General features: G+C 43.0%; 1 protein-coding gene and 1 long non-coding RNA gene across 2 annotated transcripts; both read right to left on the bottom strand.

The window, feature by feature from the left end:
• Positions 1-5,953: 5,953 nt before the first annotated feature.
• LOC137362394 (uncharacterized) lies at positions 5,954-6,450 on the bottom strand. Its single transcript, XR_010972496.1, has 3 exons — positions 6,287-6,450; positions 6,123-6,203; positions 5,954-6,034 (listed from the first exon to the last, which is right to left on the bottom strand). It is a non-coding gene; the product is annotated as an uncharacterized lncRNA (long non-coding RNA).
• A 98-nt stretch (positions 6,451-6,548) lies between these two features.
• On the bottom strand, positions 6,549-12,329 carry LOC137362393 (T-cell differentiation antigen CD6-like; the record flags this gene model as incomplete). The annotated part of the gene is made up of 3 exons (XM_068026803.1): positions 12,284-12,329; positions 7,737-8,051; positions 6,549-6,604 (listed from the first exon to the last, which is right to left on the bottom strand). Coding segments are annotated over exons 1-3 (375 nt in total), but the record flags the coding sequence as incomplete, so codon positions are not given.
• Between the last annotated feature and the right edge of the window lie 2,977 nt (positions 12,330-15,306).

Below are 15,306 nucleotides of genomic sequence, written 5' to 3'. Positions count from 1 at the left end.
TTACTTGGTGTAGGTAAGTTTCAAGTCGGAGAGGATGCTCATCCTAAATACCTCTGTTATGATCGCCAAGATAGGTCAGCCTCCAGATTGCCAATACCGCGATACAGTATCTCTCCCCCTCCCTCCAGTGCCACAATGCTTTTCACAGCCAAAACTGACCTTCCTCTGACCTTCCCCCTCCTTATAGATGGCGAGTCTCTGAAAACTGTTGTCGCCTTTCATTAAATTGTGAATGGTTTGGAAAATTGCCATGAATTTCCTGTTTATTGACTCAATTGCCTGCCCAGTGCCTTAAAGTGCAGCCTCCACCCACCAGCTCGGCCGCTGCCAGGAATATCACTTAACAGAGTAAATACGTCGGGCTTCCTTTGCACTGCTATCCAGCGGCAATTTCCCTCCCAGTCTGTCGCCACTGTGTGACAAAATTCTGCCCTCCGTTTTAAAGTCACATCTGTCCCATTGAATCACCCATTCAACATACAAACAAATGTCACATTTCACCGCCCACACAACAGTGTCAGAAATCACAATAATTGAATGTTTCATTCCATTAAAGTATTGGTTGCAATCGGTATTATTCTGCAGACATCCAAATTATTTCTCCTTTCTTAAAAACTAAAATCCCTCAGCAAATCCCCATGCATTCAGCAGCATCATTTTACAGCGATTAAGTTCTGATATATTTAGTTGTTGATTTTAGATAACAGACTGCGTGATGGATTAAAAAAACGTGATGGTAACAAATAAAAATGTACCCACCCTGAATACTGGAGGAGTTTCCTTCAGGATTTTCTGATCCAGGATCCGTATCACCCAAACTGTGACTGGTGTAATATTCAATCCGATTTAGGGACTCAATGGAATCAGCAACTGTTAAACACAAACATGGATGGTTATTGGAGAGATCGATTGGGACGTTCCAGCAAATAACATAATGCCGTCATCATCTGGTGACAATGTCCTGGGACTTTGTATCTGACACGATTGTGAAACATTTATCACAGGGACTGCAGTAGTTCAAGAGCAACTCGGGATGGACCAAATATGTTGGCTCATCCAGCGAGCAGTTAAAACAATACGCAGTACAGCTGGTGGTTCAGATTTCAGACATCAGAGCAGAGACAATAGTGTAAAACATAATCAGTTCGCACAGTTTCATAATCCAGAATCCCTCCAAACTGTCCGCGTTTCTTTCAATTTCAGAGTCTCAAATGGATGGTGGTGGCTTTAAACCCGAACCCCACCCCGGATAATGGGGCAGAAAAGTGTAAAGAGTGCAAGGAGACGAATAACGGATTTGTTCTTTACTGTTTTTTTTTGCAACCTGAGAAATTAATCTCAATGGTTAAATTGCCCTCTAAATATATCGCAAGACAAAACTTTTATCGATTTGCTAGTGTTGTTGCCCCAGTATTGTGAAACAGAATTTGTAGATTAATGTTAAACTTCAGAATACAAAGTGTTAGGATATGTTTTTTGGAGAAACCACCGACTTCAGTTAAGGAGTTCCTGATGGAGACGTGTTTCTGATCCAGAAATCCAGTCACTTAGAGAAATAAACTGTGTGTCAATGTGACTGTCTCCTCCTGAGAGCAGTGTCTATTTGTGGTCTTGCTTAAATGGAGTAAAATGATATGATTGTTACAAACAAACAGAAATCACGTTCTTTAAGCAGTAGCAATGGGTGGAAATCTTCCCAACCCCATTGCTAATCTTGCAATACGCACAGATATAGACACACTCGCACTGTGATATGACTCCTTCACCTGGGGATAGCGAGCGGATTTCTGACAGTGTTCAGTCAGTAAACTGACCATTAACATGGGGTAGTTAAGTGGAAGTGACATTTGTCTTGTGAACATTCGGCATGAAATATAAAACACAGACCTGAACGCCGGATCTGATAGGAATCCTTGCCAGGTGGAATATTCCCAATCTCTTCATAAATAGCTTGGTATAAACCAGCCGGTGAACCCTTGCCACTAGTGACAGAACCTGTCAGATGGAGGGTGGGAAGATGAAAGTTTAGTTGCAACCCACGAGCGTTGAACAGTAAATTATCTGCGAACACATCCAAATCACAGAGACGGAGAAAGTAAAGGGACAAAGTCGGGTACAGTGAATGCAGAGTAGTTTTGTTGTGCGTATTTTCATGCATGTCTATGTGTCAATTTTACTGCATATCCCTATGTTCACCTGCAGCAGACTGAGGACAAATGTGTTGACTGAGTAAAAAATTTCAATCAAGTTTGTTAGAAGCGATCTCTCCCTAACAAAGCCATGCTGACTGTCCCTGATTAATGCCTGCCTCTCCAATTGGAGATTAATCGGGTTCCTCAAAATTGTTTCAATATTTTCCCTTCCACTGACGTTAGATTCACCTGCCTGTAATTACCTGGTTTAACCCTGCTACCCTTCTTGAATAATGGTACGACATTCACTGTCCTTAAATCCTCTGGTCCATTTCCTGTGGCCAGCGAGGATTTGAAAATGTATGTCAAAGCCCCTGCTGGATCTTCCCTTACCTCACTTAACAGCCGAGGTCACATCTCATCTGGGCCTGGGGATTTTTCTATTTTAAGCCCGCTAAAACAACAAACACTTGCTGCCTTTCAATGCCAATTTGTTTAAGTACTTCACAAACCCGCTCCCTGATCTCGACACCGCCATCGTCCGTCTCCATGGTGAACACAGATGAAAAGTAATCCATTAAAGCCGAATTTACGTCCTCTGCCTGCACATTGCAGACGGTCATTTTGATCCCTAATCAGTCCCATTCTTTTCCTGGTTATCCTCTTGCCCTTGATATACTTTTAAAAAATGCATTGGGCGTTCCCTTGATCTTCCTCACCAGTGTTATTGCATGCCCCCTCTTCGCTCTCCGAATTCAATTTTTAAGTACCCCCTATACTTTCTGTACTCCTCTCGGGAGTCCGCTGTTTTTCAGCGCTCTGAAACTGCCAATAGCCTCCTTTTTGCTCCTTAACCAATCCTCCATATCCCTTGACACCCACAATATCCCTGGAAATGTTCGTCCAAACCTTCAACTCTATGGGAACATGTTAGCCCTGAACTCTCAATATTTCCCTTTTGAAGGTAAGAGCCAATGGGATCCAGGGCAATTTGACAAATTGGATCCAAAATTGGCTGAGTGGTAGGAAGCAAAGAGTAATGGTCGAGGGTTGTTTTATTGAATGCAAGCCTGTGACCAGTGATGTACCACGGGGATCGGTGCTGGGACCCTTGCTGTTTGTAGTGAACATTAATCATCTAAACCTGAATATAGGAGGTATGAGGAGTAAGTTTGCAGATGATGCAAAAACTTGTGGTGTCGTAAATAGTTGGGAAGAAAGCCTTAAATTACAGGACGATATAGATGGGCTGTTAAGATGGGCAAGGGAGCAGCACATTGAATTTAATCCTGTGAAGGGTGAGGTGATGCATTTTAGGTGGAGTAACAAGGCAAGGGAATATACAATGGATGGTAGTACCATAGGAAGTACAGAGAGTCACAGGGACCTTGGTGTCCTTGTCCAAAGATCACTGAAGGCAGCAGCATAGAAAGATAAGGTGGTTCGGAAAGAATATGGGATTCTTGCTTTTATTAGCCAAGGCACATAATATAAGAGCAGAAAGGTTATGATGGAGCAGCATAAAACGCTAGTTAGGCCACAGCTGGAGTACTGTGCACAGTTCTGGGAACTGCACTGTAGGAAGGATGTGATTGCACTGGAGAGGGTGCAGAGGAGATTCACCAGGATGTTGCCTGGGTAGGAGCATTTCAGTTATGAAGCGAGACTGGAAAGCCTGGGGTTGCTTTCTTTAGAACAGAGAAGGCTGAGGAGGGAATATGATTGAGGTATACAAAATTATGAAGGGTATTGATGGAGAGATAGGAAGAAAACTTTTCTCTTAGTGCAGGGGTCGGCAACCAGGGGGCATCGTTTTAATGTAAGGGGAAGGATATATCGAGGTGATTTGAGGGGAAAAGTATCACCCAGAGGATGGTTGGATTCTAGAACACATTGCCTGAAGAGGTGGTAGAGGCAGGAACCCTCACAACATTTCAGAAGTATTTAGATGAACAATTGAAATGCCATCGTATACAACACCATGGGCCAAGTGCTGGAAAATGGGATTAGAGTAGATAGGTGCCTGATGGCCGGCAGAGATACGCTGAGCCGAAGGGACTGTTTCAGTGCTGAATAACTCTATTAATCTATGACTCTATGACCTGATCTCCTGCTTGTGATCGTTTGTAAACGACTGCTTGCCCAGTGAGGTTGCAAGGCTCGATCTTATCAGCTTTAGGACTGTCTTGTTACAGAGCCTGTTCTGGTCGGATCCTTGGCAGTGCTAGGCGCCTATGCTGTCCCAGCTATAGAATCTTTCTTAAGAGAGAGAGAGGTCTATTTCTATAGGAACTTTATATTATTATGAAAAGTGTCATTTATTAAGCCTCCCATTTCTTATAATAAATCAGGAGTGATTTGGATGGGTGAAATATGAGTGGAAGCGTCGTTTTGGAATGTTGAATCACCGCTGGTGAATACAGAAGGTCCTATACAAGTATCACCTGTCAAAATAACAGTCAGACACGGTTAGACAGCTCGATATTGGATGCCCAGAGCCGGAATTTGAAAGGCTGGAACTGATAACCAATGGATGAAGGAAGATTAACAGACAAATAATTAGTTGAATGCACAGCTTAAAAAGTTGAATTAAACTTCCGGATCCTTTGTTACAATAAGTAAATTCTTCCAGAGTTTCATGTATGATGTGCTGAACTCTCACAGTGAATGTGGACACTTCAAATCACTCTCCATTTTAAATGTCACATTTTACTAAATCCAGAGCACATTGAATGGAGAAAATCAGCAAAAAAAAAAAATGTGCTTCTAACAAGGCCACGTGAACGTCCATAGAAATCTGCAAGGAACGAGAGTTTTGCATGCATATGACACAATATCTGGGATCTTTCGTTGGATCCGCGGTAAGATATGAACCTCACCTCTTCTGATTTACTTTTTCTGTATAATCACCATCAGTGAGATCAACACACAGAATAGCAGGACTCCGAAGCAGATTGCAACTCGGATGGAAGTACTTTTATATCCCTGTTCTTAATGACAACAATACAGAAAGGTTTAACACATACATAGTCCGTCTTGCACGATAACATATTTACAAAAGGGAGTTAATAATTATATCCACTGCTTCTGGGCAATGAGTCAGGCTGAACATTCCGCAATATGTGTGGTGCACATTGCACCAGAGGGAAGTGTGAGCCAGTCTAAATTACAGAGACAGTGCACCCATGTTTCTGATGAGAACACGACAGTTCAGGTACAGCCAGAATCTGGAATTAGCTAAATTTCAAACAGACCATTTGAAATATGCGGTGAGGAAAAGATATTCCAGTCAGTGGGAAAGTGCTCATAGCATCTTGAGAAAATGACTACAATACCAATTCAACTAATTCAAACCCTAACGCTGGCGAGGATACTAATAATGGTAAGTACCTGCAGATGTGGACGGGACAGCAATTGGAGGCACATCGAGCCCTGTGGAGCTTATTGTACAAAAAGTTCAGGAGGATGAAATTTCAGCACTTTCCATTTAAACGATAAATACTGCTCTTAATTTCCCGAACTAGTGAGTCAATTTAACAAAACAATGAACCCTAACCCCACTCTCCATACCCTGTCACCCTCACCGGAACAAATCACACTGGCATCTTCCTTGTGATCACAGTCAGACTGAGCCGGCGATGAAGAAGGACAGTTGGCCAGAGAAGATTCGCTTCCAGTGCATTTCACCTCATCCAGCCATTTAACACCGTCACCCTGGGAAAAATTAGCTCCTCCTGGGGCCAAAAGAGCGTGACCACAATCCAGCTGTCTGCAGACAACATTGGCATCGGCCATATCCCAGGAGTCATCACACACCGTGCCCCAGCTGTTATTGCACAATATCTCAACTCTCCCGGAGCAGTTGGTGTTACCTCCAAACAGGCGCAACAAATGTCCAGAATCTGGCAAAGAGAATCAATGGTTATTATTGATGTAGTATAAGAAAGGAGTACATGTCAGATAGTTGGTATAATAAAGAGGAAGTAGCACCTGGTGAAAGCCCACGTTTACAATCATATTCTCGAATGCAGTCCTTTGATCTGTGGTGCTGCTCCTTAGTTACTTTTGCTTCTGTTTAGAAGAGAAACATGTTGACTGTATCAGACACCAATGTTTGAAATGACACTCGCACATTTAGAGGTTTGTTGTGTTACCTGAACAAACATCACCAGCATCCTCCCTGTGTTCACAGTTGTGTTTACCCCACGGTTCTTTTTGACATTGCCAAAGGAACGATTCGTGTGAAATACATTCCATCCCATCAAGCCAAATGGGTCCGGATCCTTCTCCAAATGACTGAGCATAATAATCGATAGAACTGAGGGGACCGCACTCTAACTGTTTGCAGATCAGTTCTGCATCAGGTCCATCAAGTGTATCCGAGCACACTGTTCCCCAGGTGCCATTGTAGAACACTTCCACTCTCCCCTCACAGCGATGCTTCCCATTCACCAGCCGCAGCTCTTTGTGCTCTGTCAATGACACAAGAAATATCCGGATAGTTAGATTGATAACTCGTTGTATGTTCATACTGCACAGCTCAACACATGCTGTTCCGGTTGTGTTCACTGATTTCCAGAAATTATTTCAGAAAAGCGATAGAAAAACACCGACAGCACATAAAGTAATAAAGAATAATCAACACGGATTTCACAATAGAAAGACAAACAACGTTATTGAATTCTTTGAAGAAGTTACAGAAAGATAACAGGGATAATGCAGTCGATGTAATATGCATGTTTTTTTTTCAGAAGGCGTCTGACAAGGATCATGACTGGGGTCAGAGCCTGTGAAGTCAAGAGATCAGTGGAAGAATGATAGGAAACCAGCTACAAAGCACACCGTCCGGGTACAATGTGGTAACCCAGAATGGTGGAAGTTGGGAAGTGGTGTTCCACAGAGCTGGGGTCACTGCTGCACAACATTTACATGAACGGTTTGGATTTAGACAAGGGAGATTAATTTCAACATTTAAGATGACAGCAATTTGGGGATATAGTTAACACTAAGAAAGACAGAGACAAAATACGGGAAGACGTTAATAAACTGGACGAATGGGCATGCAATTGCCAAATAAGTTGAATAGAGATAAGTCTAATGTGCTCAGTGTTGACAGGAAGAATAAAGAGGCCACGTACTTCTTGTAAAATAAGAGTGAAAATGATATAGATCAGCAAAGAGACCTCGGGATACAGAGGCACTAATCACTTCTGAAGTGACAGGGACCGAAGCCAGTGATCATAAATATAGGATAATCACGAATAAATCTAATAAGAAATTCAGGAGAATTTGGTTTTCTTTGTACCTAGGGAGTGGTTTGAATTTTGAATTCCGAACACATGCAATTGCTGAGGTGATTTGCACTGATCCCTTTAAGGTAAAGCTATACAGGTACATGAGGCAGAAAGAAGCTAGAGGATATGCAAAGTGGGTTAGATGCAGTAATGTGGGGTGATACTCGTGGGCAACGTAAACACCACATTGACCAGTTAGTCCGAATGGCCAGATTCCGTGCTGTCCATTGTATGTAATTCGAAGTCATATCTTCCCTGTGAAACCACGTGCACAACACTACGGAAAATGGGCACATGGAAGCACCGTTACCTGAACACATGATCCTCACATCTTCTTTATGAGAACAGTCGTGGTTGCCCCACGATGCTGAGGGACATTCCCAGAGAAATGATTCATTACGGGAACACTTCAGTTCATCCAACCAAACTGGCCCTGAGCCTGGTCCACAAGATGCAGGAAGCGCCAGGTCCAATGCCTTTCCACATCCCAGCTGTTTGCAAACCACGTCAGCGTCCGCCAGATCCCAGGAATCATCACAAACTGAGCCCCAAGTCCCATTGTAATAAATCTCCACTCGGCCAGTCCATGGGCTTCCACCGTCAGACAGCCTTAACTGCACGTGGTCTGTTGGATAACAGTACATGAGGATTATACTTTCAATAGACATTCACATCATCACTCAATACAACTGATTTTACCATCACCAGCTCAAAAAAAGAACGTTAAATGCACCTGTGACAGGTAAATAAAACTATACAACAGAATATCTGTTTGCACTTACTTCTTACATAGAATGTAAAGAACGGCAATGTTTCAGATATGCCATTACATCTGGCTTTGACAAGTTCTGATCTCCAGTTCCCCTTTTATGTTTTGAACGCTGGGGACGGTGTCAAACAGGTAATCACTCACACGATTAACAGTTAATTTATACTCATGTTATATAACTGTATATGTTCCTTGTCCATGTATGTTATGAGATTAGAGATACAGCAGTGAAACAGGCCCTTCGGCCCACCGAGTCTGTGCCGACCATCAGCCACCGATTTATACTAATCCTACACTAATCCCATATTCCTACCAAACATCCCCACCTGTCCCTATATTTCCCTACCACCTACCTACACCAGTGACAATTTATAATGGCCAATTTACCTACCAACCTGCAAGTCTTTTGGCTTTTGGGAGGAAACCGGAGCACCCGGAGAAAACCCACACAGACACAGGGAGAACTTGCAAACTCCACACAGGCAGTACCCAGAATCGAACCCGGGTCCCTGGAGCTGTGAGGCTGTAGTGCTAACCACTGCGCCACTGTGCCGCCCAATCCTGATTTGTTATCTTGGTCAGACATTTACTGCCATCTCCTATTTCCCTCATCTTCAATTACAAGTGCCTTGCATTTATCTAGCGCCATTAACGTAATGAAACATCCCAAGGGGCGATACAGGAGTGATACCAAAGAAATTTTAACACAGAGCACCGAAAAATATATTCGGTCTGATGACCAAAAGCTAAGTCAAAGAGTTAGTTTTTATGGAACGTCTTAAAGCAGGAAAGACTGGTTGACAGGCAGAGAGATTTAAGGAAGTAATTCTAGAGCATGTGACCTTTGCAAATAAAGGCACGGCCGCCAATGGTGCACAATTAAAACCAGGAAAGCTCAAGAAGCCAGAACTGGGAGCTGTCAATCTGGAGCCGATTGCAAAGACAGGAGCTGTGAGGCCAGGAAGGGATTTGAAAACAAGGATGAGAATTTTAAAACCGCTCATTGCTGGGCAAAGTAGGTCAGTGAGCAGAGGGCAGATGCCTGAGTGGCAAATGGTCGAGACAGCGGAGCTTGCAGAGGTTGTAACGAGTGAAGCCAGCCAGGATTGCATTAGCATCATGGAGTCTGGAGGGAACAACGCTATCGACAAGACGAGATAAGGGCAAATGCGGGTGATGTCATGGAGGTGAAAATAGACAGTGTTAATGAGGATATAGAGATTTGATAGGAGGATCACTCTGGGGTCAAATATAACACCAAGATTACAAGCTGTCTGGCTGAGTGACAGACAGTTGGCATGGCGAGAAATGGCGTTGGCGGCAAGGAAACATGCGATGAGGACTGATGGTTTCTATCTTTTCAATACTGAGTTGGAGGAATTTTCTGCTGATGCAGTACTGAATGTCAGCCTGGAATTCTGAAAGTGTACAGGCATTGGAGGGCTCAAGAGTGTTGAATGTGAGGAGAGTTGGATACAGTGAGATACATGTGGAAGCTGAGGCTGTGTTTGCGGATATCGCTGAAAGGCAGCATGTAAATGAGTAATGAAGTGTCAAAGGATCGATCTTTTGGTGACTTTGCAGGAGCAGGAATGAAGCCATTGCAGGCCACTTTCTGACCATGACTGCATAGATAATACTAGAACCAGCTGAGTGCAGTCCCACCCAGCCGGGTGTTAATGGGGAGGAATTGGAAAAGTATTTCATGATCAATCATATAAAAATTTGAGACAAGTCAAGAAAGAGGAGGTGGAATCGTTTATGTTTGCCACAATCACTTCGGATGTCGTTTGTTTTCGTCCTGTGGTGTGGATAGAAAATTGATTTGCGGAATTGAAACATGCAGCTTCATATAAGATGAGCATGGATTTGGGAGGCGACAACACATTCAAGGACTTTGGCGAGGTACGAACAGTTGGAGCTGGGGCCGTAACCTGCATGGACAGGTGGTCAATGGTTCCTTTCTGAGGAGAGGTGTGATGACTGCTGATTTGAAGGAGAGGAGCCTGAACATGTAGAGAGAGAGAGAGAGAGAGAGAGAATTGTTAATATTGCCAGCTAACATGGAACCCAGGAAGGGAATGTTTGTGTTCAGTTGTTTAATAGAAATAAGGTGGAGACAGCAAAATGTGGATACCATAAACAGCACAGGTTCAGAGAGAGAGTGAAGGATTCTAGGAGAGAAACAAGAAATGTGAATTCAGGGTGATCGTATGGGATGGGGGTGGGAACTGATAGGAAGTTAGGCCTGATGGGTTGTGGAAGAAAGGGAAGTAGTGGAGGTGACTGAACGGATGTTTTTGAACTTTGTGACAAAAAGTCGATGAGCTCCTCTCACTTATTTTTGGAGTCCAGGGTGGACGAGGCAGGGGAGTGGTTCAGGAGGAAGATTTATGATGGAGATTATTTGCTGTGCGTTTTCTTTGCCTTCCTGGATAATCTTTGTCAAACGGGAGGTTTTAGTGAAGATGAAGAGGACCCAATGATGCTTTATGTGACTGATACATTCAGGATTATATTACCAGACAGTTCCCCACATGTCACCATTCCTTTCTGTTTTTTAAATTATTTCAGGGATGTTGGTGTCACTGGCAAGACCAGCAGTTTAATCCACGCTATTTATAACTTCATTATTACTTTATTACTCCACTTCATATTGGAGAATGTAAGGTCCACAAGTACTACCCTTAAACATCAGCCTTACAATATGCAGTATCTTCGTGTAGAACTACGTTCTCGGGTTGTGTTGATTATAACATTATTAACATTATCATAAATCAATTTAATATTAATTGCATAAGAGAATCACTTACCTTTGTGAGGATGGGACTCTGTCTTTGACAAGGAATATATTTGAGTAATTTTAGATACATAAACCGCATGTCTGAACAGAGAGTATGCAGACCTGTCTGTCCAGACAGACTGCTGCAATTATGTTAAATGAGCAAACGAAACATGTGAGGCACATTAGCAATTGCTATTGTCTGTACAAAATCAATGAACTAAACGACTAATTCTATTAATATATGACTGTTGGACCGGACCAAAGAGGACAGAAAACAGGATCTCTCTGCAAAATTTTGGACAGGATCAGGAAGCGCCTATGGGCAATTGAACGCCAGATGTGTAGGCCTCCTGGCTGAACAGAAACCAGTATTTAATCTGGACTGGACAAAAATGATTGGACTAATTGCGTCAGGCACCTTGGAGAATAAACAGCAGCAATGTGACCCATCAGATACAGAAGTAGAAGACAAGGAGAAGACACATGGCTTCTGTCGGTGGGCATAAATGTTGTGTGGAGCTTAACATTTACCTAACTGAAGAACAAGATGACATACTCTACTCTGTCCAGTGACTGAGTGTGTAATAACCATTCAGCACTGTAAACTTCTGACGTGAAACGCTGGAATGTATTGATTTCCGCAGTGTCCGAAGAAAATGCTTACTGTAACCAATCGGTATCAAATCTGAATCATTAACGATCTCATATGTTGTAAGTTCCACATGTCGTATGCAAATAAATGTTCATTGGAACAACCCGAAAACATCTGCCCACACTCAAGCCAAAAGACTTGCAGGATGTTAGGTAAATTGGCCATTATAAATTGCCCCGAGCGGTGGTAGGGAAATATAGGGACAGATGGGGATGTGGTAGGTATATGGGATTAGTGCACGATTAGTATAAATGGGTGGTTGATGGTCGGCACAGACTCGGTGGGCCGAAGGGCCTGTTTCAGTGTTGTATCTCTAAACTAAACAAAACTAAACTACACTCTGCATAATGCAACATCCCCAGAACACATGCCTGCATTAACATGCTACACAATGAAACTTTAAAGTGTCTAGTCCAAAACATCTGTCTACTTTTATACACAACCTAATGAAACTTGCACCAGACCAACTCCCACACAGTTACCTCCACTTATATACTATACAGTAGAACTGATTGCAAGCTTGGCGCCGGATTTGATACCACAGCTGAGAATCCAATTCCGTATTCTCTTTATCAGAAGGCCGTTATCTTTCACCTCTATCATCATTCACCTCCCTTCCTGCCTCAGCCCATCTGCTGCCGAAATGCTCACCCATGCTTTGTTGCCTGCAGAATCGAATATTTCAATGTTCTCCTGGGCGATCACCCATCTTGCATCCTCCAGAAACATCAGCTCATCCAAAGTTTTGTTGCCTGCCCGACATGAAGCCCCTCTCAGGAACGCCATGGCACTCGACGATCTATTGGTTTCCCTGCGATCAATACCTAGAGTTTCCAAATATGATCTTCCTGTTCAGACACCTTCATGCTCTCCCCCTGCATCAGTATAACCGTCTCCAGCCTGAATCATTTCAGGAACTCTGCTTTTCTCTGAACACAGCTTCTTGTACTTCACCCACTTCAATTGCCCACAACTTTCAGTTTTGCCTTTAACCATCTAACCCCCAGATCTGAATTTCCACCAGAAATATTTCCGTGGCTCCGGCTCTTCAAATCCAACCATCTGACTAAGAATTTCGTCACCCACTCTAACATCTTTTTGTTTGGCTCTGTGTCAGTTTTCTCTCCGTTTACATTCCTGTTAAACCTCTTGGGATGTATGTGTTAATTGAAATTTCTGTAATACAAACGTTCTTGCTTTTTAATTGTGTCCGTGTCCTCTCTCTCTGTACACCACCCCAGCTCCCCGACCGCCCACCATCCTCTCCCACTCTCCTCGAGTGAAATTACTGGTTTGAGAAACCCAGGAACAAGTAACCGATATTATCACTTTTCTCAGCAGATTAGACATTTCACTTTTATGTTTTTGTAAAAGCAGTGAAGAATTTGCTTACCTCAACACAGGACCCCTACATCCATACTGTCAGTGAGAGACGAATTCAATGTGAATAAGATGCAGTTCTGGAGCTGCAATTCGCTTCCTTCACACTGGACATCATTCACCCAGATGGGTCCTTCACTCTCTCCGTCCTTTGAATAGTTGTAAGCGGCTGTCGCTTCACCACAACCCAGCTGTGTACAGACTACGTTGGCATCATTCAGGGTCCAGTGTCTATCCTGCAATCTCCCCCAGCTGCCATTGTAGTAAATCTCCACTCGCCCATCACACCACCTTCCCCCGTTAGTCAGTCTTAGCGACCAATTTTCATCTACAATATGAAACACATTGAGAATGGTGAAACTGAAGCAAAATATCTCAGAATTTACTGCCACCCGAAAAGTCATTAATATTAATGGTTACTATTCCTGTCATCATTGTTCAGAAGGCTTGTTGAAAGGTCATTTTCACCATTACCTTTTCTCTGTAAATACATTTTAGAGACGGACCGAGTAGCTTACGGTTGCTGAACTGGGGACAGAGGGTAAAATGAACTGCAGGTGATAGCCGAGGGACTGAAGGTCGTCCTCCTGTCCACATGCACTGATATTCCAGCTCTCGCCCTGTACTTAAAAATTATCAACTTTTCTTCCAATTTATCCTCCTTATATTCACATGGTCCATCTTCAACTCTTCCGTTCTCTTCCTCAACATCTCTGTCTCTGATTCTGGGCATAGGTTATTAACTAATATAAAGAGTAAACCCAGTGACTCTCACAGTTACCTTGTCGATGCTTCCTCACACCCCAATTCTTCGAATGACTCTATCACATTTTTTCACTTGCTCCATCTGCAATGTCTGGTGATACAACCTTCTATATCAGTGGTTCCAGATATGTATTCCTTTTTCCTCAACCGAGGACTCTCCTCACCTCCTCATCCACCCACCATGTTTGACAGGGCCCTCAAGCACGTCCATTCCATTCCCCATACGTCTGCTTTCACCCTTTCCCCTTCCCGGAACAATGATAGGATTCTGATTCTCCTCATCTTCCACTCCATCAGCTTCCATATTCAACAGATCATCTTCCACCATTTCCACCACCTTTAATGTGGTGCCACTACAAAGCACATCTTCCCCTTCCCTCCACTTTTAACATTCTGAAGGGACCTTTCACTCTGTGGCACCCTGATTCACTCTTCAATCATTCTCAGCACCCCTTCCCCCAGGACCTACCCATGAATGCGCAGGAGGTGCAACCAATGCCCTGTTACCTCCACCTTTCTCACCATCCAAGCCGCCAAATACTGCTTCCAAGTAAAACAGCGATTTTCTCGTACTGCTTTCTCTTTAGTATACTGTATTCACTGTATTGACTGATCATGATACCGTCTCCTTTACATTAGGACACCAAACATAATTGAGTGCTTACTTTGCACAACACCTTTGTTCAGTCTGCAAGCTTTACCTTTAGCTTCCAGTTGCCTGTCCTTTTCATTATTTATTCCGCTCCCACTCTGACATCTCTCTCCTCTTTCTCCGACACAGTTCCAATGAAGATTAACATAAGTTTGAGAAACAGCACTTCCTCTTTCCACTCGACTCTTTACAGGCTTTTGGAATGAACACTGAATTCAGCAATTTCAGGAAAGATTCCCTCCCCTTTTTTGGACGATGTCTTGCCTTCCAATTTGCAGCTCCTGTCGAAATGTGTTTTTCACTTGGCCCATTCCTATCTCTTTCTGCCTTGCATTGTCCCATTTACCATTTAATTTTTCCTGCCTTCCACCATATCACAGATTGTTCCTTTCGTTCTTTCCTTGCTTTCCCCTTTCTTTAAAAACTGTTAAATCTCTAAGATCTGATGAAAGATCAGCAAACTGTAAGGTTGATTCTGTTTTTTTCACCGTAGATGCTGCCAGAACTTCTGAGTATTTTCAGCACTTACTGTTTTTATTACCGATATGTTAAATTGTGAAACGTGGGAGCAATTTGCGTTGATTAATGTCCCATGTACAGCGATCAGTTAACTGAGCAGATAATCTGTTGTAAGAGGGCACTGGCTGAGGGATAACTGGGAGAATTGTAATTTACATCAAGTTTGTGAAAGAATCAAAGACATGGCATATTGGTGAAATAACGAGTTACTTCAGTCGCTATTATTTTATTGCCCTTGATGTAATGGAAATGTAAATTTATCTCACGCTATTTGGCTGGAAACAGGTTCACGGTGTTTTCTATTATACAACTGATCATTGCAGAGAATTCCATGATAATTCATATTTGAACGACCAAC

This window comes from Heterodontus francisci, unplaced genomic scaffold (assembly GCF_036365525.1).
Source record: "Heterodontus francisci isolate sHetFra1 unplaced genomic scaffold, sHetFra1.hap1 HAP1_SCAFFOLD_56, whole genome shotgun sequence".
Lineage (NCBI taxonomy): Eukaryota > Metazoa > Chordata > Chondrichthyes > Heterodontiformes > Heterodontidae > Heterodontus > Heterodontus francisci.
The sequence above is the reverse complement of the archived record's forward strand: the minus strand, read 5'-3'. Positions and strand labels throughout refer to the sequence as shown.